We start from the raw sequence: 25,615 nt of genomic DNA, 5'->3' as shown, positions 1-25,615 counted from the left end.
CGGGCCTGGGCGCACGCTAAGGGCTGGGCGAAGAACCAGACCCAGGGGGCAGCGCTGTTCCTGGGTTTCATGCACGAAAAGAAATCAAGCCCGGGGACTGCTGCCAGCCCTAGGGGTGAGCCTCCCCTTCCCTCACTCCCCCCCCAAAAATACTCTCTCCTTGCTAAGAAATCCCCCTATTGCATCATAGGAAATCCACGGGCTACCACCCAGGGACTCTTCCATTCTTTCCCAGGAAATTTCCCCACTGCTTTGTAGGAAATCCCTCCCTTGCTTCCTGGGGCATTTCCTTGGTGGTGTTCAGCAGTTCTTCACCTTTTGAGGAAGTTCCTCCATTGCTCGCCTGCAAATCCACCTGTTGTGCTCTAGGAAGTTTCCCCTCCGCTGCCAAGGAAGCATCACTGTTCCTTTCATGGAGATTTCTGCCTGCCAGGCATCTCTCCAATTTGCACTCCAGCAATCCCCCCACTGGTTTCAAGGATGTTTCATGGTTAGATCCTCCATTATTTTCCATGAACATCAACCACTGCTATTCACAAAGTTCCCCCACAGATTCCCAGGATATTTCAGGATATTTGCTCCTCTACTTTTGAGGAATTCCCCTTACTGCTCTCCAGAAAATTCCCACATTGCCTCACAGGAAATTTCCCCATCACCCTCCAGGACATTTGACTGTACCTTGTCAGGATTTCCCTATCACTTTCATGGCTTTTTCCACTTTTCTTTGTAGGAATTTCCCCATGATGCTTTAGGACACTTCCTTACCACTTCCTGGTACGCTTTTCTCTTTTCCTCCAAGGACAAAGATGGAAAACCATGGTTATGGAGGGGCACTAAGCACCTGGAGCCACCAGAGCCAAGGCCTGGGCAGGGACAAAGTGACACCATGCAGGACATAAGGGAGAAGAGCCCAGCAGAGGACCTAATGCACAAGTCATGGGGTAAGATGCACCAAGTGCCAGCTTCACGCTCCAGTCATCATCCCCATCCTGGGGACACATGGGACCTGCAGCAGGGAAGCAGACAGCTGGCCAGGGTGAGCAGAGGTGTGTCTGTTTGCCACTACTTCATAATATTGGAATTCACACTTGGAGGTTTCTGCTCACTGCTGGAATTCCCCCTAGTTGAAATTCGTCTTTGTTTTGATGCCAGCCTGCAGGGCTAGGTCATAGCCACCTCCTGACACCCTCCAACCTCAGGTCTAAGCAGCTAAACCCAGCCCCAGTAAGGTCACAGTATCCAGAAGCACCTGGGGATAAGGAAAAGTGGCCCCCCAAAGCCGACCCCCACTCCCACAGCCCCATGGGTGCCCCCAACCCCACCTTCTCTAAGATGCTGGGATGAGGAAAGCAGGGAGGGAGGCTGCTCCAAACTCACACAAACTTGCACCTGCATTTAGAAAACCACACATATTAGAATCCTCCCTGCAATTAAGATTCGGAGTGTTTTGTTGAACAAGAGCAGCTGAAGGTTTCGGGAGGAAGAGGGAGCACCTTAGAAAAACCACAAATCTTTCTCTTTTAATCCACCCAAGAGAAATCCAGAGCAAGAGCAGCATCACAGCACTACACACATCACAGACATCTACCGGACTCAGAGACCATCTTTGCACAGATTCCTTCCCAGATACAAGGAAAAAATCATTAAAAAAAAGGAAAGTGATTCACATAAGCAAAGTGACAAGGAACATATCAGCTACAGAACGGCTTCTTCTAAGAGAAAAAGGACGCATCGAGGAAATAAGCACTCAACATTTGGGTTTTGAGAAATACCCTAACCCAAGAATGCTGAAACAGAGGTGGTTTTTTTTTCAAACATTAAAAACATGGATTATTATTTTTTTTTTAAATTAACTTAAATACACAACTGAAACACAAACACCAAGCAAGCGCCTGGAGAAACAAACGAAAAGAAGGAATGGAAGGTGAATTTGACTCGTTTAATTTAAACATTGAGGTTGGGTGGATTGCACCACATGGAATAAATAATGGAGAAGATCACGGTGAGGTTGTTGATCTTGTACTTAACATAATTTACCAAGGATTAACAGCACAGCCCAAGAGAGTACTTAATGAGAAGCCCTCTGACAAGTGATTGCAGTTGGGCAGAATCCCTTTGGCAGAGTGGGTTGTGGAGCAGGGAAATGCCCCCACCACCCAACAACGAACACTTCCCCAAGGGCGAGAGGGATGATGAGTTTCTGGGATTGCAGCCCTGCAGTCCCACCTGCACAACAGCTCCTTGCTCAGGGCATGGAACCTCCTTGACAGCAGCTGGCTGCAGGCACACCCAGTCAAACAACAACACAAAACCAGACCTTGTGCTTTCACCTTGCGAGGTAAGAGCAAACACACAGGCTTCATAGCACAGCTGCTGTACCTTGGACCCTATGGAAACAGACCAGGCTCCTCCTTTCATGTCCTGGGGCCAAGCCAGGAAACACAGAACCAACTGTGTACACAGCTAACCGTACACCTGCTACAGGCATCACCTCGGGGCGGGCAGGCTGAAGGAATGTAAGTGGTTTCTTTTTGTTTGGTTCTTTTCCCTCCCCACAATCCCTGCATTAAAAAATAAAATAAAATAAAGTTGATCCCAAGTTTCTCTCCTTCCCCTGCCTGCAGCCAAGCAGGGAAGGACCTCTGACATTCACATGATCCCACAGACATGTTCCCTACAGAGCAGCCACCTTGCCTCTGCACCTCACCAAGAGGGAAATCCCTTTGCTTTAAAACAAAAATTACAAAAAAAAAAAAAAAAAAAAAAAAGTAATGATCCCCTTTCCCTTCATTTGATCTCTAAGAAATTCATCCTAGTCCAACTCATTTTTGAGCAAGGGAAAGAGGCAAAGGTTTCCAAGCCAAGGAACTTGCCAGACCCAGCGTCCCCTTTGCATCCCTTTGCAGGACATCTGCTCTCCTCCTGGGACCCAGCACCCGGAGAGTTGGCTGAGGGACACAGCTGCCCCTGCAGCCCCTCTGCAGGCAGCCAGGAGCCCTGGGAAGGGCGGAGGTGAATGAGGGCTCAGGTTATCTTTTTCCCCTTCCCTCTTCCTTCTAAATGCTGGGAAGAGAATTCTGGGTGTGCAGGCCCAGTCTGTGCTTACCAGTGTCCTTAAGAATTACGATTTAAAAAAGAAGAAAAAAAAGGGGGAAAAAAAAAAAAAAAAAAGAGATATGCATAATTGGGTATTGTCCGTGGAAGGAGGGGGAGGGAACAGGCTGCAGATCAAGATAGAAAAGAGACTCTCCCTCCCTATGTTTGCTCATCTGGAGACCATGTCCCCCATGTTCCCAAGCGAACCCTCTGTGCTGTTGCTCTCACACCACTCGACATGGACGACGAACACAGGGATGAATCCGGCGTGGCAGAGGACGGGCGGGCACAGGCAGGCGTGCCAGGGCTAGGCCCGGTGCTTGGGGAGTATGTCCAGGAGGAACTCGGCAATGCCAATGAAGTAGACGACTTGTGCGATGCCGAAGAGAGGAGCGATGACCAGGGCTCGGCAGTACGCCCCTTTCAGGAAGGCCATGGGTCCTTCCTTCTGCCAGATCTTCCTGGGAAAAGACGGCGCAGGTTGGTCAGTGTGCATCCCTTCCCATCCCTCCACTGTGCCAGGAGAACCTCTGGCCATGCCCTGGCTTTCTGCCTTCCCCTAGGACTAAACCCAGCAGTCTTACTTGGTGCAGTCCAGGATTCCTGAGTATGTGTCTTCGTTGACTCCTCTCTGCAAGGACTGCAGCCGTGTTTTGATCACTGGGGAGAAAGAGAGGCAGTGGTGAGTGGAGGGCTGGCCTTCCCCCACAGCCCCTGGCTTGCAGCAGGCAAGAGCCAAACCTGAGAGCACTCTGCGACAGCCAGGAGGAGCATAGACCATTTGCATATATGTGCCATTAAAACAGGAGAAAGCAAGCCCACTCCTTTACAAATGGACAAAAGAAACACACAACCACCCAAAAATTAACCAGCTCCCTCCACCCAATGTGACCAAGGCTTCCAAGGCTGACCTAGGTTTAAATACTTCCAAACTCAGTATCTTTCTATAAAATGGGATCTGATTTCCAAATACTCTATCTCCAAATGCTCAACTCCTTCTGGAAAGGCAGGTCAAAATACCTAAAATACGCAGCATTGCTCTTACATTTCTTCCCCTCTTGAAGTGTGTGCAATGTTGACAAGAAAGGAGTTACTTTCAGGTGAGATTTTAAGGTATTTGAGGCAGCTGCTGTGGAGCAGAAGAAAAGGCACCCACTTGTCTCTGCCCTTTGGCACATGTGTCACTGGTTGGGGGACAATACTCCAGATGGAAATGTGCCTTTACAGGGGCAAGTTCTGTAAAGAATGGCTGACATGAATTATATCTTCCTGACTTATCTAGTGAGTACTGCAAAGTTCTGTGAAAAAAACAGCCAAGGTTCCAGCTCAGCTGAAGGAAACACCTCCAGCTCCTGGAGGCAGCTACAACAGCAGAGCTCGCTTCCCATACTGCCCTCAGTGCTCATGCAGTGAAGAGGCAAGCATGGCCATCCTGCCCCTCATCCAGCCCACCCGATGGCCTCTGAGTGCTGTCACACAGCACCAGGCTGCCAGAACAAGCTGCTGGGGACTCACCATCACAAGGATTGACAGCCACTGCAGCTGTACTACCGGCCACGCATCCAGAGAGAAAGGACACATAGAATGGGGCCTTGACATTGGGGTCTTTCTGGCCCAGCTTGTTCAGGTTTGCAAACAGCGGGAAGTAAACGATGGAGAATGGGACATCCCTGTGGAGGGAAGGGAGGAAGAGGAAGAAAGAAAGAGGACAAGGATGAGAAAAGTCAGGGTGGGACACCAACAAACCGAGCATCAAACGAAGGGCTGCATGCATGGTGTGCTGGCAGTGCAGCCACAAGTGTAGTGCAGACATGATCCCAGCTCTGCGACTGCACAGGGACAAGAGCTGAAACGCCTGTGTCACTCTCTGGAGGCTCAGGCTGACAGTTCTGCTCCATGTCCTACCTTAGCAGTGTGGCCCCCAGGCCCTTGTAGAGTCCTGCGATGCCTTTGCTGCGCAGCAGCTCCCTGGTTATCTGCGTCGCTGTGGTGCGTGCTTCCACCACAGGCTCTGCTGCCCCGGCCGCAGAGGAAGAGGAGAGCTGGGCCTGTGCTGCCATCAGCTTCTTCTGTGCCGCTGCGGAGAAGCAGAGTGTGAGACTGTGAGATGCTCAACAGCAGCCTCTTGAAGGCTCATCCTCAGAAGGATTTCTCAGTAGAACAAACTGGAGGTACAGCAATCATTAACTCTGAGCAGATAGACCATTTTTACACAGGCAACATGGTTCCTTTCCAGGAGCCTTTTCAAACTCTGATGCATTTCTGTTCCTTGGCCAGAAGATGGGGAGCACACCAACCCACAGGCAACGCTGTGGCTGCCACCGGCGCACCACAGGTCCATGCTGCACAGAGAACGAGCTGTTTGCAGCAGCATGGACCTCTTGTGAACACTTTCAACTATGCTTTAAATCCTTCAAACACTTTAAAATACTACACAAAGAAGATAAGGTCTGCATTAAAAGCAGCAAACAGGTGAAAGCAAAGTAAATCCATGATTATTCAGGAATGCCACATCAAAGGAGAGATTAGAGGACAAATTGGCCCATTTTCCAGGCAGTTTCAGAAGGTACCTAGTGGGCATCACCAGACATTCTCAAGAACAGGGCCATATGCTGGGCTGACTTCTGAAAGAGGTTAATAGTGACAGCTCTTTCTCCAGATTCTCCAAGCCACTTCTGGTCTCAGTTCTGACCAGGGAAGGATGCCTGGAAGCTGTTAGGATAGTATTATCATGAGGAGTGGGGAAGACAGAAAGGACACCAGGAAAAAAGGAGACAGAGGAAGTACCACAGCAAAAGCACTGCAGGATGCTAACCCCTTCTTGACTGTAGAGAACTGGCAAGTCGCTCACAAGGTGCTCAACCCAGCCATCTCTCCTATCTGTCTCCATCCACCACCAGCATTTGCTGTTTCACCCACCAAGCTCTGAGCAAAAACACCTTTTCTAACCAAAAGGGCCTTTGCAAGGCCAGGTGCGCAAAGGCTGGGAGGAAACAAGTTGGGAAGAGGATAAATTTCTGCTACAAACTGAGGTACCTCTGACTTAAAGTGGGAGGAAGGAAAAGTGCTTTTATGGCTCATTCCCTCTCCCTGCCTGGTGCACAGGGAGATGCAGACGTACCAATCCGCCCTGCATCCTGCAGTTGGATTTTGAGCATCTCCATGGGAGTGGTGACGATCACCTGGCAGGTACCCGCACCGCAGCCTGCCAGCATCTCCCTCAGCAGCGTCAGCTTCTTCCTGCCCAAAGCAAGAGAGAGATGGTCAGAGGAGGTGGCCAACATTCAGAAGAAGCCATAAGCCCGCCCAGCACAGTCCCAGACCACTACACTGGAAGGCTGGCTGTTTGCTGTCATACCACGTGGTCCCCAAGGGTGATCCATGACACACCACCAGGTGTCCCAACAGACATGCTAACCTGGCTCTGTTTCAGAGGTGCCACATGCCTCAATTTAGCAGTGGGAAAGAGGGGAACATACAGCCCTTTGCATCCCTGGACCAAGAGCTGCAGCAGTTTCCCTCCTGCCAGCCTAGTCCTTTAGACACTGACAACATCCCCAGCAGAGGCCACCAAGGAGCAAGAGGAAACAGTTCTAGCTGCTGCTTTCAACTTCTCTGACAAAAGCAACAATATGTAAAAGGTGAATGTGAGAGTCGAGAAGCAGCTCCCTTATGATTATCAACTTCTTCAACTCATCAGCCTTTTCAACCCTACTTCCTGAAGGCAAAAAAAGCAGCTTTTACACCCAACTGGTGCTGCTGAGAAACGAAGGGCACAACAGAACCCCAGTACTGCAGCTCTGTGCATTTTCTGTGCCAGAGGGCTGGAGTCACTGGGGGCATGCTCCTGTCTTACAAAACACAGCTTCCTCCCTCCCAAAGCCACAAAACCATGCAGTTAGGGATGAAAAGAGGAACTTAGGATGCAGAAAGGCTCAATTTTCAGAAACTGGTGAGTTCTCGCCCTGTAAAAATCTCACACCACAGCGGCACCAGAAATCATTGGGGAAAAAAAAAAAGTGCTTTTGATCTGTTCCTTTTTTAAAAGGGGAAAAAAAAAAGCAGTGAGAGATCATACAGCCAAGGGGAAACAGCCTCTTTTTTTGTTGTTTTAAACACAATGAGTACTTTCACCTTCCCACAGCCCAGCTGCTGCAGCAATAGGCAATTGCAGGTCTGAGTGCAATGAACGGAGCATTAATTGCTGCTGGGCGCCATCGCAGCACGTGCTGAGCAGCAGGCAGTGCTGGGGATTTGCTCAGCTTCCCCCAGCTGGGCATCTCCCATCAGGGCACGTCATTCTGCCCACTCCCCACCTGCCCACATGCCGCAGGGCACCCCGGGTCACAGTGGGACTGCCCTAATCCTGCTTGCCTGCCACGTCAGTGCACCCGTTTCTCCGCCTCTCATCTTCTCCAGGCTGGGTATCAGAGCAGGCAGGGATTATGACAAACAGAGATTATGATGGCTAAATATAAAGCTCTCCACTGGGACTGAAGGAAGAAACACCACATAGTATTACCTTTGCAAATTCCCCTGTGGATGAAACGCGGGCAGAAGCATTGCTGCACAGCCCTTAGGCCAGCAGTGGGAGGACTCAGACACGCACAGAAGCCAGCTACTAGTCCCTCCACAACCTGGCAGAGCATCTCCTGCCTCAGCAAGAGCCCTGCAGCAACCCTGAAGCACACACCTGGCTTTCGCCCAGCAAGATTGCTTTGATGCTCTGTTCAAAAGCTCAGGGAGATGCCCTGTGTGTTCATCTGTGGGCCATTACCCCAGCACATACAGATCAGCCCGCCTTGATTGAGCCCCATGGAGCCCCAGCAGTGAGACTCAGTGAAGGTTTCTGTGTGTGGGTGTATTTTAGAGAGATGTTAAACAGGTACATCAAAAGCATGTAGAATGAGGGCTTTCGGTTTGCATCTCTTGGGAACCTGAGGGGAGTCCAGGAAATAAAAGCACACCAAGACAAGCAAATCTTTTGTCAGGAAGCTTAAAATTTACCATCCAAAGGTCAAACTTCCATCACAAAACTTTGCTAGTCTGCACATAAAATGAGTTGGAAAATGGATCACCTCTAGATGACAACAGAGGTTTCAACTTCAAGGCACCACAGGCTTTATCCTCAATGGTCTGAACACTGCAACATCCCAACTAACTTCAAAAGCCACAGTCTCTACAAGGACTTGGTCCAACAAGTGTCAGAACAATCTTTCATCACAGCAAGAGTGTGTTAAATAGAACAAATATCCCAAATTCTGCACCGATGGAAATTGGCATACTGATGTCAAGTGGATCTTTTTCAAAAGTTCCTGAAAAATCTTGGCTGTGTAGGAGATGCCAGTGCTGGGGGAAGGACCCCAAACATTCCACAATAGGTGTGACAAGATTCCTAAAGGAAGGAAAAGTCTGACCTAAGGAAACATCCGTAACAAAGCCATATTATAGGAGCCAAGATGTTCTTCCCAGCTTGGACATCACCTTCCTCACTCATAAAATAACCTCTGCCTTTGGTCTGTCCAAACAGGTTGCACAAAGCTCCTGAAGAGTTCAAATCAAAGACAGTCAGTTGGTTTTCTAACAATGTAAATAGCAGGAAGGGAAACAACAAGGGCCATGTTCCTTCCAGAGGCTCCTGCTGTGATTAAACAATCCACCTCCAGCTCCCTCTGGATTAACAGCTGAAAGTGACCTTACCTTCTGGCTGACCTTTGGAGGCTATGACTTCAATCCATAACTCTCCATGCTGCTGTATGCTAAATAAAAGGACCTCAAAGACAGTTATTCCTGAAGGGACACAGTGAGATTATGAACTCTGAACTTGCTCTTTCTCCCACCCATAAGTCTCAGAGGGTTGGATGAAGGTTATCTGCATTAAGGAAGTATCTGGGCGTCCAGCAGATAACAACAGGAGAGAACTGGCCCATTAAATTTCTTGTCACAAAGTGGTGATGCAGTGGCACAGGCTGCCCAGGGGGTGGTGGAGTCACCACCTCTGCAGGTGTTCAAAAACAGTGAAGATGTGGCACTGAGGGACGTGGTCAGTAGGCATGGTGGGGGTGGGTTGTGGTTAGACATGGAGGTTGTTTCCAACCTTAATAATTCTGTGTTTGTATGAGTGTGTGCAAGGTGACACAGAAGCTCAGCAGCACAAGTAATGGCAGCACCCCTCCTTCCTAAACCAAAAGCCTCTCTCCACAGTCTATGTGCACCTTGCAGCTTAAGGATCACCCAGGCCATACAATTGCTACTTATCCAGGTGCCACAAAAGAGATAGTCTGAGTATTTTAGGACAGCCTGAAAGAGGAGAGGATGGAGGAAAGAGCCCATCCAGCAAGGCAATGGAGAACAAGCTCCAGTCTCCACATCTACATGGAAGAGCAGGAAAAGTGCTATGTTTGCCTCTGGGATTACAGTCAGCTATTTCTCTTCTTCAACCAAAGCTGGACAAGAAGCGGGGCAGAAAGGAAGAAAATTTGCTGGCATCAGCAAAGGAACAATTAGTGCAACCACAGTGGTTTAAGTAGGAACCCGAGCTGCTCAGTCAGCACATCTCCAGCCTTTACTCCAGAACAGCAAATAAAATGCAGGTAAAGATGATGGGAGTGGTAAGAGAGTAACATAATGACAGGCTTTGAGGAGGAAGATGAACAGCAGGAAACTCATCCAGGGACACTGCAGAGCTTTTAAGATTAAGAAATGTCTTTTATAAGAAGACATGAGACACTTTTTACTGGAGCCAAGGCAGAGCACATAGCCAAGAACCAAACCTGGCAAGCACGTGGCAAACAGCAGCTATCTGGCATTAAATGCTCTGGAGATAAACATGAAGACACTTTACAGGGACCAGCTTTTAGGAAGCACTTATCACCCAAATTCAAAGAGGACAAAAAGCACTATAGGCAACACTTGCACCTATGAAAGTGTCCATACACACTGAGTATCTAAAAATCACTGTACTTTAAATGCATGCAGGTGTACTACCAATTTACATTGCTTTCTTAGCTTCATGCCTGTGTGCTTCATATCCAAGTGCTTCACTTAGCTCCAGTGATTCTTGCTCTCACATTCTCTGCTCCGGATGATAAAGCTGCTGCTGTTTTAACAGCAGCTCTGAGTTTATGGATTTCTTAATCCATCCAGCTTCAGAAATTCAGAGAAAAATCTCATCAGTTCTCTGTAGCCTAAAGCGAAGAAGCTTCCCCTCTCAGATCCTGCTTTCCCAGAAGCACAGTGAAGAAGACCTGCAAGAAGATGCTTCTGCAGATCCCCACTTCGGCTTGTTGGCCTGGAAACTGCAGGGACTCTAAAGGCAAAATAATCACAGGACAATGCCACGTTTTCTAGGGGGTTTCCAGTACTCACAGGCCTCCTTGTTTCTAAATGAGGTGGCATGTGAAGACCAGCACAGTAAGTTTTGTTTCTTCTGGAAACAAGAAGTGTTATCAGCAGGCTGCCACTGGTGTCAATTTGAAAATAGAAACAGGAAAAGAAGCAGAAATTAAGCCTCCTGTGAGCACATTTCTCTTGTAACAAAAGGGAGTGGGAAAGCACTGCAGGAGAGAGAGTGCCCATCTGAGTTGGCCCCAGGGTGGAGAGACCTGCAGGAGCAGAATTCTCCAGGCTCAGGGGAACAAGAGCACCAGTAAGGACATAAAGCCCCAATGTCAACTCCTGAAGCATCCATGAGAGCAGCCAGGAAGGGGAAAAAAAAAAAAAACAACCAAAAAAAAAGAGTCTAGCACAAACCTGCAGTGATGCAGTGATACAGCCCCAAAATAGTCTTCCAGCAATCTGCAGCCAGGAACTTCCTACATCATTTGTGTTGTTTTCCATCTGGCCTTTTGGAAACAGGCCTTATGCCACATTCTTCTTCCAGCAGTTTAAAAGCAGGTTCATTTCAACATCAAGTTTTTTCAAAGCAGGGAAAAAAAAAAAAAAAGCAGCTCACTGGAAGTTGCTGAGTATCTTGAAGCTATTTTGGGCCATTTGCCACATGTCCACATTTTGTGGACATCTCCCTGTCCACAGAATGCTTCTTCGAAGCTCAAGTGGAAGCCAGACTCAGCAATTTTGGTCAACAAATACTGATCAAATATGCACGTTTTGTAAAACAAGGAACTGATAAAATACACATTTCAAGCAAGGTAAGTGCCAGCAGCTTAGCAATGAAGGCATTCAATGTTAAATAGAAGACAACAAGTCTAGAAGATTCCTGCCCTGTCTTCTAACAAAATTAGCCAGGGAGAAGAGGACAGAAGCATCTCAAGGGAGAAGCCTGCAAACAGCTTGGAAAATGGGACCAAGAGCAAGGCAACCCCCTGGCAGACAACCAGCTCCATCACCCAGTGAAATAATTTTGTCACGTGAGCTGCACATGGGAAGAGATCCTGGGAACTGCCAGCAGGAAGGTGGCACACAGCCACCAGAGCATGGCTGGGCACAACCTCTCCAACAGGTTACTTTCACCATCCCCATGCCTGCAACTTCCTTGCACGCAGAAGAAGGATCCCAAAATAAGCAACTGTCCCACAGTTTCTAAGAGTCCTCGTGCTTCCTGGTAATCTTTGGCCTTTCAGCAACTCCCTGCTCCCCATGCCCTAAGCAAGATCACAGCATGTACAATACCTTCCAGTTAGATCCTAGTTTCAGGGCCTATACCAACCACAGCCAACCTGCAAGACACCTTCTTTTCTACTGCATCTTGGAATGACACCTCTAGTTAGAAATATCTTAAATTGTCTATAACCACAGTATCAAGGTTCTGTCCAACTCATTCAAGCTATCTCTACAAGCAGAGCTGACCAGACTTTGTTCATTCAAGTCCCCCACAGTAGTTGACTTCAACACCATGTGTGATGTCTAGTTCACTTGCCACCTAACCAAGGCCCAACCTTTCTTTTCCTCTAAGGGAGAAAAAAATGCTTCATAGTGAGACTCAACATATTAAGTCTTTACTTCAAAGATGGTAGCAAAGAGCTAGGCTACAGCAGTACATCAGGGCTTGCTGTGCTGTATGCTGCAGGGATGAGACCCACCACTTGGAAGAAGCAATGAGGACATCATCACCTCCCACCTTCTGTGCAGAGTACAGAGAGACACTATTTGAAGAGACAGATGATCACAAACAGCTGCGAGCCGATGAGTCACACAGACGTACATTAAGTGCTGCTTAAAAAGACTCCAGAACAAAAAAATAGGTGTAGGAAAGGCTCAGATCCACAACCTGTGCAAATCTGCAGACTCCACTGACGTTGCTGAGCCACTGCGTTCTGGCATGGCATGTTACAGGAAGCTGTTAAACCAAGTAATTCTGGCAGAACTTTGTGTTTACAGCAAGGTGAACTGCTGGGTTAAGAGTTAAGAACTGGGATTTTATTGTAGGCAGGTTGCTTTCTAACTACTGAAAACACTGCCCTTGCTAGAACCTTCACTGTCCGTCTCTGGAGAGATGTCTTGATCTTGAAGGGAGACATGAGTGTCACCTGAATTATAAAGGAAATATTCTGGTGAAAACAGCATTAAATATCCAAGGTCTGGCTCCATACAACTGCCATACTGGTGCTTTTTACTGGCATTGAGTTCATTAACCCAACCTGTCAAACTAAACAGATAATCTTCATTTGGCATTTACATTGCCAGTGCCCTTTGCCAAACTGAAGTTCATTCATCACCTCTTCTCAGCTCTCTGGAATTATTTTCAAGCTATGAAAGGACAAGAGGGTGCTAAAGTTTAGGTTCTACACAACTTGAGTCACAATGTGTTCAAGCTACAGTCACTGAAAAGCCAGAAAGAAGACAGCAGCATCCAATGGGATGCTGTGGACAAGGCTCCTCCCAGCAGCTGTCTGAGCAGCCATGAGTGCTGTTGGGTTCCTCTCAAATACGCTGCTTACAAAGTCTGGATCTGTTAACCTTGTCCAAAAGCTAGGACTATTTTTAGAAGCTTGGATAAAAACCAGTCATCTAGTGAAGAGCTTTTCACTTCCAGTTTTAGACGTTACTTCTTTAGCTCAAATGTAATCACTGGCTGAGCTGTTCAAGGTCAACTAATGTTTCAGTTACCATATCACCACATTATACCTTTACTCAGACACCCCAGCAGCCTCATCCCAAGAGCTACTGTCTTTTAAGTTAAATGCTTAAGGTCTGCATCCTTTACTCACCCATCTTTGGAGAGGTGATGCCGGAAGAAGTCATTGGCTGCCAGTTTGATAGCCTTTTCTGGTGTCACTAGAGTCAGGTTCACTGCAGCACCTAGAAAGGAAGAGAGGAAAAACCCACTGGAGAATGAGAATGAAAGAAGGAGCAGTTAACTGAATTATTTAGAAACGCACTGCAGCTCAAAATCGAGGACAGAAGAGCTGGAGGTTGGCTGATAGCAGCTGGTACCTCTGCAGGGACTTCAGCCAGTGTTGCACAAACTCCTGGGGTCAGATGGTTGCTCTTATGTATCACCACTGGGTGTCACCCTCTGAGCAGCTGCTCAGTAGGACAGTTGAGCTGGGTTTCTGTCCATTGCATGCAAGCCATGGCTAGGCTGGCCTGCTTACCATGGACCAGGGCTGTAAACAACCCTCACTCCCATTACCCACTGAACTTTCTTTTGTCAGAAGCAAAAAGCAGCAAATCCCTGCATTGAGCCTGCCACAATGAGCAGCCTGCAGAGCCTGGAGGGCCTTGGGACAAGCATTAGCACAACACAACAGCTGGCAGGCAGCTTTCAAGCCACCCAGGAGATAACAAGCTGAAGGGATGGCTGGTCCCATCTGAACACTTTGGGTTGGGCACCATTAGATCAGTGCTCCAGAATATTCTCTTCCCTTTGAACGTTACAGCTCAGAAAGTCCTCCAGTAGATAGCCATAAGATTTCCCAGCCTCTACATTGAGCTCCACACCTTTCAGGGGAGCTTGGTACTTGCAAACCATCAAAACATCTTTGCAAGACTAAATACAAACTTGCCTTTGCCAGGGTACACTTTTGCATTTAGGCCTGCTGTGGAGATCAAAACAACTAGTCCCAAAACTCAGGTTTCCAAAGACAAGCCCGCACTCACACTAACCTTTGAAGATCTGGGGGCCATGTTTTCAGGAGGGATGAGCTCAAATTAACAGGAAGTGTAAGGGCTCAACAGACCTACGGAAAGTCAACTCAACTCTATTCCTGAGGATGAGCTTCTGCCTCCCTCCTTCCAAACATGGTTACAGAACCCATAAATAAGACGTGGAAAAACACAGGGTTGGGGGACATTCTTCAGATAAGGAAGTGGAGTGGCATCACAGCTGGGACTGGGACACGGGAATCCTTGAATCTGCTTCCCCTGCTCAAGGACGCATCTCCATCATATGGGAAGTCCCCATCAGAAATAGCACTGACAGGACAGCCTGACACATTTTTCTCTCTCTGACAGCAACATTCAAGTTTTGTGAATCCACACAGCCTGATTTTCAAGTGAAGTGGCTACTTGCAGAACATTTCATCAAGTGCCAAGTGGAAGACAACCTCAGCATTGCTCCTAACAGTAAGGAAGTAATTGCCTGTAGAGTACTGAGACAGCATAAATCACCTTTTCCTTAGGGAAAAAAAAAAAAAAAAGAAGAATGTATTTGCTATTCTAACAGATGCACAAAGGGTTTCTCAAAAGAAAGAAATATAAACCCAAAACATCAAGGAAAAAATCTAAGTGTTGACATGTCCTGACATCCTCCAGGAACCATGGAGGCTTTCACATCAATTTCTCCCCCAACTGCAAATAAAATGGAGGGAAATAAAACATGTGAAAGATAGGGGAAAGTTAACCAGTCTGTTTTTTCCTACATCTTTGATATTTTCAGCAAAGCTGCTTACCAGAGAATGGATAATCCCTGTCCTCAATAATCCATAACAGCTTCAAATCACTGGAGGAGGAGAAATGAGATATTTCAGCTGCTGGCTGGATGCTTTCCATGGTGTTTTCTACCTGGTTACAAAAACCTTGCAGCTCTTCAATTCTAGCTATGCCAACGACTGTATTTCCCTAATTAAAGCTAATTGTGGCCTATAGGCAATGCTGCGTGTCTCTGAAGCAATGGCAGGCGACTAGAATGCAAAATAAATTGTAATCATTAAATTAAAAAAAATGTTTGGAAAGGTAGGAAAGAACCACAAAGATTGAAATCAAGTTGTTAGAGGCAGAAACAGTTGTTTGCCTGCTAAATTGTTAAGTGCCTTTTCTCACTGAGCCCTAGGTTTTGTTATTAAACACATTTTTCATAGAAGCTCTTATATACCAACAACAGGCTACATAACAGAGAACTGAATCACTCTACTTCTGACCCCAGTGCAGCATTAGCACTCTTGCTAATAAACCCTAAGCAACCAAGCTGACTTACAAAAAGGGAAGGAGGGCATATCCCACTTTGTTGGGTCATCTCACGGAAAAATAAGCCGGTGTTTTCTCATGCCAGAAAACAGAGGCAGCTCCTCACCAAAGACATCAGAAACAAACCAAAGTTGAGGAAGCTGGGCAGTGAATAGGTAGAACCAGGGCAAAATAAACCTAACTATCCCAAACATTAATAGGGTACACTGAAGTCCGGAAAACTTGGCATGGCCCCAGCAGTCTGGGGTAATTTTGGCAGGCAGTGTGTGAATGGGGGTGACGTGGGAGATATTATTAACAGAGGCAAGGGAAGGCTGACACACTACTGTAACACTGTGCTAAGAATATACATCAAACAAGGTGCAGCTAAACTCCAAACATCATCAACAGCAAAGGACATTTCTCCAGCCTCATCCAGGCCTGTGGCTGCTGCCAGCTAGGTTAAAAGTCCGCTCTACAAATAGCAGCGGGACTTTCCAGGACACGTGCTGGGATCTGTAGGTGACTTCTGGATGGTTTGTACCGGGGATTGGAAAGGGCTTCTGCCAGACTCTCCTTCCATTGGTGTCCAGAAAGTCCAGAAGCCCAGGGCACTATGAATTACGAATTCATTTGCTTGACATCACATCTGAAGGCAGCCCGCAGACATCCCTTAGCGCAGGCAGGGAGATACAACACCACCCAGCTTTGAGGCACTGCTGCTACCTAGATATGGAGAAAGAACTTGAGAAAATCCTCTTATTTCTCAGCCAAACAAGGCCAAGAACACCTGTAGTTTCAGAGAAGAATTTGAAAGAAACATTGAGATTGTCACATGCACCAGAATTTTCACTATGGGCTACCCATACGGAGCTGGGAGCGTGTCACGTGCTGCCCATAAGATCTAACAGGATGACTTGCAGAAAAGTAGCCTGCAGGCTCAAGCCTCTCTTCTGTCTGCACCAGCGAGCTTTGGTTCACACATGAAAAAGGCCTGAAGTCACAGAGTGGGGAAGGCTGGGCCCAAGCAGACCCTTTCCTGTCCTCTGACAGAGGACAAGTGTCCTGCAGGGATGATCAATGTGCTTGTGACCACCATGGGACACAGCAGCTGCCGCTCTAGCCTCTTAACAAACAATCCTCCTAATTTCAGCTTAACATCTGAAAATAAGCGCTTGTGAGTCATAGCACAACCTCTGCTGTGGAGCTGGGACAGCCAGAAGGGGCAAGAATCCACCCTACCGTCTGATATCCATCTCCCACCAGCTGCAACTCTGAGCCGTATTTTTATCTTCTTCCCAGAAAATATGCTTTCTACAAGTCTTGGATGTATTTTACTGTCTCATCTCTCACTGAGAAGGAGGAAAGGGCTTCTAATATCAGCTCCCACAACTGAGGTACAGAGAAAAGGACCGCTGTACTTGGAAGACTCATTTTAGCATCCTGGCCATACTGACACATCTGTGAGTTTCAGGCTGCAGCTGTTCACACAACCTTTATCCAAACCCAGCTCCTCGTTCAGTAATTGGAGGGGACAAGTTCAAGCCATTATCAGCTCTCAAATGGAGGAAATGAGGTTAGTGGGAAACAGACCAAGTCATCTGGACTCATCACTGCTCCTACACAACAGGTGGGAAAAGAAAGAACTATCTAAAACCCTCTGTCTTCTTCGAGATTTCTGCTTGGAAATGAAATGTGGCCTGGAGGTGCATATCCTTGTCCTTTCCAGGATTGCAGAGTCTCTCTCAAGGGCCCTGACAGCCCTACAATCTCCTGTGTGAGTTCCCAGGAACAACTTCTTCCCTCTGCTCCCCAGGAAGCTGTCTGCCAATGGGTATTTATGGCCAAAGTTAAGGCATGCATCATTCCTGGCTAGGAATACAGGAGCATCTTGTGGAAAAAGGCAAGGGCAACACATTGCTGCTAGCACTGAGCATGGAGCTTGCCAGGATTCCTCAGGGTTATTTGCCCTGTTGCCTGCTCCCAGAAGAGCTGAAATAAAGCAGCCAATCCATCCCCAGCATCCACCTCACTCCCCCAAAACGCCCACCAGCAAGTTTGGCAAGAGACACCGCCTTGGCAGCCAGCTGTTGTTCCAACAATGGATGGCCACAGAGACTGTGCTTCCTTAGGAACTATGGAGGGATTGGCAGGAGCTGCTGCCTCTGCCAACAGCAAGGAGCCAGCATCTCCAGACTCTTGCTTGAGAAAGAAGCAAGGACTCATTTAAACAATGCTGTCCTTTAATGAGGCTTTATCAATGAATGAGCGTCACAAAGAACGCTATCTGAACACACTATTTATCTCAGAGATAAAAACTGCACATTCAGGCAATTGATTACCAGTATGTAACGTGAACTAGAGTTCAGCATCAACTATGCCAGCTGGACTGTGTTGACAGCCAAGGCTATAATTCCATGTTTTCCTTTACTATGATTGAAATCAGAATTCGGCCTGCAATTCTCTCCAAAATATTTAAAAACTTTCAAGAATTCTGCATTAAAACTAGAAAAAATATCAACAGAAGAACTCACTGCTACAATGGACAGCCTAAACCACAGAGCCAGGAGATTTCTAGCAGGCCAGCACATAGTGTCAGAACAGCTGGAGTTCCGTCATGAACCATCCTTTTTTTTTTTTACAGCTCCAAACAGGCCTGAACCCATTGGCACAGGCTCTGACATAAATTCAATTAGCAACAACAAAGTAAGACACTTTGAGACCTTTGCAACTACCGCTCTGATGAAAGCTATGGTGCCCAAGGTTGGGAAGTGCACACCTGCAGTCCTGGGACAGTGGCTCCATGTAAACTGCAAGTAAAGATGACCTTTGGTGAATGATTTAACACCAGAATAGGCGTGGGAGGACTCCAGTCCCAGATGGTGGATTGCTGAGCAGACATCTGGCATGGAGCAGTCTACTTTCACACACAGCTGCAGGTGTCAACATCTGTGGGTATTGCTAAGGTATTGCACTACAAGCCAGAGAATACAGGCTTCTCCTCCCACACATACACACCAGTGCTTGCAGAGCAAAACCATACAGAGCTAGAGGAGCCTGCCTCAGCCCTTCTTACCTCTGTACATGCCAAAGTAGCCTTCCGAACGAATAGTTTTAATGAGGCAGTCAGACCTGCGAACAAAACAGAGAGAGATAAACCACAGCAGCTCAAAGGTGGGTGGGAGCAGAGCAAACAAAACTAATCTCCTGGAGTGGTTTTCATTTACAATGTCAGCAAAACCCCGAGCCAGGAGGGGAACAACGTCAGCCGCTAAATGCGCCATTGTTCCGGCTGAGTCCAACTTCAGCCCCTAATTCACAGGGGCTTTGAAACCCCCAGCTTGCCCCACGCATGCTGTCTGCTTTCTAGAAACACAAAAGGCAAAAATGTCACTGCGAGGGCTGTTTATCCAGGGTCCCCAGTGGAGAATGCGCGTGCGATGCTCCAACAATCAGCTCCTCGTGCACATACTTTTAAATCCAGCTCTGGAAAGGGAGCAAGGAGGGGGGTCTAACCCGCCCAACGCTCAACTTACTCCATGAAATTTGACACAAGGCACACAAACACGAGGTGACCTGAGCGCTCAGTCATCTGTGGCCTCCCACTCGGCTCCCAGCGCTGACTTTTAACACACTGCCTCCCCCAGCAGCAGCAGCAGCAGCAGCGCTAGAGCTCAAGCCTGAGGAGGCAGCATCGAGTGCCACTGAGGTCAGCTCCTGACAGAAAGCTGTCACTTCCTTTGTTTTCGCTGCATTTCCTTCAGATCTAAAAGCTTTGTACACACACGCACAGTCCAGGAAACACAAACTCAGCTGCTGGCTGAAGGTTGCTCTGAAGTCTCTAGGAAGGGGCAGGTGCTCGCTGTGGCTGTGCTGGAAGGGAGAAGTGTGCATGCAAGGAGGAAAAGGCTCTTTAAAGCAGTGATAAGGGAAATGAAGTTGAAAACCGGAATATGTTTCTGAGAGACTGGGCAACATAAAGAAGAAGCTTCACATCTGCTCTGCAGTAGTGCTGAGATGGGAGAGAAGGAAATGCAGGCTTCTCTTGAGGTCTTTTTGCCTTCTGTGGTCAAGATGGTTTTTAGGGTAATACATTTGCAAACAGCCCACCTGCAGCGCAGCCAAGCCAAGGCAGTGAGCCTCTCTGCTTTACTATGCCCCTGTGTCATGACTCCTCCACCCCTTTGGACACTGTTCTTCCATATCCTCATCAAGCTCTTCCAGTGTGATGCTGGAGACAAGGCATCTTCCCCAAGTCATCAGCGCTGCTTTGAACAAGCCAGAGCAGAGGGGAGTGGGAAGAGCTGCCTCCACACCAAGCTCATACAGCCCTGCTGCATCACTGTGAGCCCTGCACCTCGCTCCTCACCCCTCGTGCTGCTGCAAAAGGCAGTGAAGCCAAGGCCATGCCTGCCTTACTTCCTCTGCTCTGAAGAAGGGTGCCAGGAGCCACAGCTAAAATTATGCAGAACAGTGCATGGGGCACACAGTCAAAATCTCAGTTCTTTCCATACTCCAGGCCTGCTCCAAAGCATCTTTGGCTCTCTCCAGGCAAGATTTATATAATTTTTCCAATCAAACCATCCTACACTCCCCTGATGCTAAAGGTTTCTTGAGCAGAGCAGAAGCAACACACGCTATCTTAAAATAAAAAAGCTGAAGTTTTAAATGAATTCTTTGGCTTCCTGGGGGCTCAGCAGACACCTCTGAGATCTGGTATCAAAGGGCATGCAGTATTTCCTGAAAAACAAGCCCCTACAGCTGGGGAGCATAGATAAGCCCTCCCAGTATGCACCTATCTTAAGGGTATTGCTGAGGACACATTACACGCTTGGAACAGCATCCTCTCAGTTCCATTCCCTTGCTTGTCAAGGCAGTACACTGGACAGCCTGATGTTATCTGGATGCGTTATCCCTGTTAGTTCCTTGTTCTTGCTGGCCTCTGGGCCCCCAAAAGACTCTTATTCCCACTGGTTCAAGCTCACTTTTCACATGTCAGAGCAATGTCTTCCACGTTACTCATTCACATTCAGGCTTTGTCTTGAAAGGAGTCAGCTCAGATACACGAGGTAAATCCATTGATTCCTTAACAGTGTTTCATCTCCCAGTCGACCATGGTTACAGAGCAGATCTGCATTTGGCTGCTGGGGATTAAAAGTTTCTCTCCTCCTGAGCCCCTCCAGAGCTATGGCATGCTGCCATTTGCTCCCAGGTTGGTGCCTACAAATCCTCCATCCTGCTCTCCCTCTCCCTTGCCGTGGTCAAACCAAGAGAGCCAACTTGAAAAGAGAGGAGGAATGGCAGCAGGTCCCACCTCAGCAACGCAGGCAGCACACATCCCTACCTACCTCGGTTCCTCAGGTGCCTCTATGTAATAGGTTTGAAGCCCTGAAACTGGACGGTAAGGTGGCTGAGAATGAGGTGGAGGGACAACCTCCAAGCTTTTCTAAGGGAGGCGGTCGCTCCATGCTTGAAGACTGCCTTACCCGATGGGATGCTGAGGGAGCTGGCAGAGGTGATTGCTGAACCACTCTCTGCCATCTTTGAGAAGTCTTGGAGAATGGGGGAGGTGCCTGAAGATTGGAGGATAGCCAGTGTCACTCCGGTCTTCAAAAAGGACAGGAAGGAAGATCCAGGTAATTACAGGCTAGTCAGCCTCACCTCTGTCCCTGGAAAGGTGATGGAACAGCTTGTACTGGATGTCATCTCCAGACAACTGGAAGAAAAGGAGGTTATCAGGAGTAGTCAGCACGGGTTCACCATGGGGAGTTTGTGCTCGACCAACCTGATAGCCTTCTACGATGTTGTCACTGGCTGGGTGGATGGGGGGAGAGCAGTGGATGTAGTCTACCTTGATTTCAGCAAGGCATTTGATACTGTCCCCCACGACATCCTTATAACAAAGCTGAGGAAGTGTGGGATAGATGAGTGGACAGTGAGGTGGGTTGAAAACTGGCTGACTGGCAGAGCACAGAGGGTCGTCGTTGGTGGTGCAGAGTCCAGATGGAGACCTTAACTGGCGGTGTTCCTCAGGGGTCTGTGCTGGGTCCGGTCTTGTTCAACATCTTCATCAATGACTTTGATGAGGGGATAGTGGCCACCCTCAGCAAGTTTGCTGATGGTATGAAGTTGGAAGGATTGGCTGACACGCCTGAAGGCTGTGTTGCCGTTCAGCAAGACCTGGACAGGCTGGAGAGCTGGGCAGTAAGAAAGCAGATGAGGTTTAACAAAAGCAAGTGTAGAGTCTTGCATCTAGGGAGGAATAATTGCAGGCTTTGGTACAGGTTGGGTGAGCTCTGTGGAGAGGGACCTGGGTGTCCTGGTGGACAACAGGTTGGCCATGAGCCAGCAGTGTGCCCTTGTGGCCAAAAAAAGGCCAATGGCATTCTGGGGTGCATTAAAAAGAGCGTGGCCAACAGGTCGAGGGAGGTGATCCTCCCCCTCTACTCTGCCCTGGTAAGACCTCATCTGGAGTACTGCGTCCAGTTCTGGGCTCCCCAGTACAAAAAAGACAGGGATCTCTTGGAAAGTGTCCAGTGGAGGACCACAAAGATGGTGAAGGGCCTGGAGCATCTCTCTTATGAAGAAAGGCTGAGTGAACTGGGTCTGTTCAGCCTTGAGAAAAGAAGACAGAAGGAGCCTGATCCAGGTCTATAAATATCTAAGGTGTGGGGGCAGAGTGGCGAGGCCAGACTCTTTTCTGCAGTGTGTGGAGACAGGACAAGGGGAAACAGACAGAAACTGCAGCATAGGAAGTTCCACACAAATGTGTGCAAGAACTTCTTTACGGTGAGGGTGACGGAGCACTGGAACAGGCTGCCCAGGGAGGTGGTGGAGTCTCCTTCTCTGGAGATGTTCAAGACCCACCTGGACACCTACTTGTGCGACCTGGTGTAGGGAACCTGCTTTGGCAGGGGGGTTGGACTCAATGACCTCTGGAAGTCTCTTCCAACCCCTATGATTCTGCAATTCTGTGATTCTGATTCTGCTCAATGCCGTGGGCTTGAGGCTCTTCAGTTGCTGCTGCCTGCCACCAGCCAGCAACTCAGGGTGCCGGACACAGAAGGAACGAGAGGCAAGGCGAGACATGAGGCTGCATCCTGACAGCACAGGGAGCAGAGAGCGCTGTAACTGTCAAGGGGAGCACCAGTCTGGTGCTTGTTGCCTACAACCAAGTTCACACATAATTACACATCAGCAGCTAGAGCAAGGAGGGCCAGAGACTGAAACACTCAACACAGCGCTTCCTTCCTATTCCCCCTGTGCTCCAAATTCACCTGGGCAGGGATGTGGAGTATAACCAGTGTGGAAGAGCAGGAAGCAGGCAGCACAGCTTCTGAACAAAGAAGCAGGAGGACAGGACACACACACTGCCTTCAGTCCCAGCCCTCTTTTGCCCCTCAACAATACAGAATTTTTTTAAAAAACTAAGGCTGTACTGTAAGAGAAAGCATCGCATGCTAAGTACAGCTCATGTTCCCACAGCAGACACGCAAAGCACAGGTGGGCTGGATACACTTGTGCCTTCCTTTCCTAATGCTCACAGCACAATTTCTTGGACAAAGGACTGATGGGAAACTACAGTGTGTGTCAACCTGTGATGTTTCAGGACTGCACTGCAGTGCTCAAGAGCAGGAATAGGTGATTTTAAAGCACGCAGCAAAGGAAGAGGTTGTTACCTCCAGTATGACAGTGAGGGAAATGAAAGAGCCAGAGATTTTCTCAAGCGCTTGGTTGTGGCTTAGAAGAGAAACAAACCAGGCTTTCTCTGCTGAGCCCTCCCTGCCCTTTTGACCGGTGCTGATGAGCAGAGAACACACTGCTCCCAAGAAAGGGACACAAACAGATGCACCCTCAGCAGATCTCACCTGCTGGGCTCAACAGCCAGAACAGACACTCTGCTTGTTTTAGCACAGCATGCTTTGAGATTGTCCCCTGGCTTTCTTGGGGACAATCAGTTCCTGGAAATGCTGAGCTCACCTGAAAGAAGTAACAACGTAGAAGGATGCCCTGCTGAAAGCCCAGTGGCAAGCTGCCCGTGCACAGTGTACTCACATGCTGGTGTACATCCGCTGGCCATTCTGCTGGTTCTGCAGGCGAGTTTTTGCCAAGTCAATGGGAAATACACAGGTGACCCCAATCAGCCCAGCTATCCCTCCATTGATCAGCTTGGCAGGTAAACTGTAAGGAGACAAGAAGCAGATGTCTTAGTCCTGGGATAACTCCAGGGGAGGGAAAGAAGAACGAATGTGCATCAGTGCAACCAGGCAATTAGCATGTCACTGTGTGATAAGGCTGTCCACCCCAAGCATGCAGAGAGCTCTGCCGCAAGGCAAAGCTCAGCCCTTGTTGTACATATGGGGTAGGAGGGAAAGGCAGCACACAGCACCAGGACAAACCACTGCTGACAAGGACCTGCTTTGCATCGAGTGCTCTGTGCAGACAGACTATGGTCAGGGCCGGCTGGCATTCAAGGCAGCAGGTTTGCTGGCAAGTGGTTCCCAGTGCTGTAATCAGATACACACCTAATGAGAGGTTCGTGGCATGTCACCTGCTCCTGTTACGTGGGACAGAGCATGGCAGAAGCGCAGCCAGCTACAGATCCACAAAGCCATTTCCGGACCCACTGCTGGGGGAAAAGACACGTGAGCCCAGCAGAACACTGGCAGCCACGTGGCTCAGTGGGCTGGCAGAGCAACACGTGGCACAGAGACATGAGCTCGTACTTCTCAGTGACACCAAAACCTGTTGGCTGAGCGTGCTTCAAAACTGTGGGGCTTTTTCCACTCATCCTTCTGTTCCCAGAGGGAATTCCTGGAATCTAGAAGCAGCACTGATTGAACACCAGAGCAGCTAAACACGAGTTCCCAGCAAATTCAATTACTCAAAATGCCCAGTACTTACATGCTCAATAAACCACTACACACTGAGACAAAGGAAGCCTGTTGGAGTCAGCTCTCTCCAATAAAGCAGGGGACATGGTTCCCTGAACACAGGATGTGTTAGATATTAAAGTGATGGCAGACAGCAGCCAAGCATGAGCATACAGCTGGGCCAGACTGCAAGACCTCGAGACTCTGCTGCCTCAGGGATCCTAGCATCACAGTCAGAGAGGGAATAGCAGTGCCTGCAAACTCATGCCTCAGGACACAGGGAAATTTCAGACAGTAAATACGCCTCATGGTGTACTCCTCACCTAACCCACTGTTACACTGAATGCTGAGGGTAGAGCAATTCATGTGTGTCAAGATGGAGGTTCCACTGTATTATAAGACTGGACCACATCAGCCTCCCCACGTTCAGCTCTGAAGTCACTGCTGGCAGGCTGCAAATGCCAGCCATGCGTTGTGCAGCTTCAGCTCTGTCACCACTTCTTTAAGTGTCTCTGAGACACCCAGGGCAGGCAGACACTTGCCTCTCACAAGCTGTTCCAACCGTGAAATCACCTCAGGGTTTACATCAGGTGGGAGTGAGGCACAGGCACGTGGCAAGCATCTTGCCCATGAATCACTGATTTCAGCATAGACCCCAGGGAACAGCCTGATGAGTCCAGGCAAGCCAAAAACTTGGAGCAGTGTGGGCTGCAGAAGACGTCTTGCCTTATTTGCAGGTGGGAAATCCTTGCTGAACACTCCCACTGCATCTGAACCCAGGTATTCAGGGACCCCTGAGCACTGCAGAAGGAAACTAGTACAGACAGTGCAATGGTATCTGGTGAAACATTTAGATAAAGTTACACGTGTACAATTTCAGAAATGCAATGCCCTTGATCTCACCTTGCAGCAGACTGCTGCTGTGGATTTTAGCTATCAGTCTCATTTTGCTAAGGGTTGACAGACCTGTGTCGCAAGGGAAGAAGTGTACAGTGTATCCTTCAAGCTTCAACAGATCTCCTTGCTTGGCTAGTGACCACTGCATTGTCATGGTTCCAGAGATGGGAAGAATGACCTAAGTGGGATATGGTGAATGAATCGGGGCACAGGGAGGAACCTGAAACCAAGGAACAGATGGAACTGGGCACTGCACCTGAAACAAAAACTTTTCCTTCATGACTAAGCCACCCCATGTCTTAGCTTGGTACTTTCTGTTCTCACAGGATGAGAACACACAGTGCTTTCTCCCCTGTTCTGCACAGCACCTGCCTCTCACAGCCCACAGTACAGTGCTTAGTGAA

General features: G+C 48.4%; 1 protein-coding gene and 1 long non-coding RNA gene across 7 annotated transcripts in view; one reads left to right on the top strand and one right to left on the bottom strand.

The window, feature by feature from the left end:
• The first annotated feature begins 9 nt into the window (after window positions 1-9).
• Window positions 10-1,641, top strand: LOC125694400 (uncharacterized). The gene is made up of 3 exons (XR_007377540.1): window positions 10-115; window positions 800-941; window positions 1,535-1,641. It is a non-coding gene; the product is annotated as an uncharacterized LOC125694400 (long non-coding RNA).
• Window positions 1,502-25,615, bottom strand: part of SLC25A22 (solute carrier family 25 member 22) — a 38,516-nt gene continuing 14,402 nt past the window's right edge. For all 6 annotated transcript variants that reach the window (XM_048947489.1, XM_048947491.1, XM_048947492.1 and 3 more), the window contains exons 3-10: window positions 23,497-23,622; window positions 18,518-18,573; window positions 13,266-13,356; window positions 6,218-6,336; window positions 5,002-5,173; window positions 4,612-4,766; window positions 3,681-3,756; window positions 1,502-3,557 (exon numbers count right to left, since the gene is read on the bottom strand). In XM_048947489.1, the coding sequence (XP_048803446.1) occupies window positions 3,404-3,557; window positions 3,681-3,756; window positions 4,612-4,766; window positions 5,002-5,173; window positions 6,218-6,336; window positions 13,266-13,356; window positions 18,518-18,573; window positions 23,497-23,622 (949 nt within the window). In that variant the 3' untranslated portion in view covers window positions 1,502-3,403. The remainder of the gene's footprint in view (window positions 3,558-3,680; window positions 3,757-4,611; window positions 4,767-5,001; window positions 5,174-6,217; window positions 6,337-13,265; window positions 13,357-18,517; window positions 18,574-23,496; window positions 23,623-25,615) is intronic.

The sequence above is a fragment of the Lagopus muta genome, chromosome 6 (assembly GCF_023343835.1).
Source record: "Lagopus muta isolate bLagMut1 chromosome 6, bLagMut1 primary, whole genome shotgun sequence".
Taxonomy (NCBI): Eukaryota; Metazoa; Chordata; class Aves; order Galliformes; family Phasianidae; genus Lagopus; species Lagopus muta.
The sequence above is the reverse complement of the archived record's forward strand: the minus strand, read 5'-3'. Positions and strand labels throughout refer to the sequence as shown.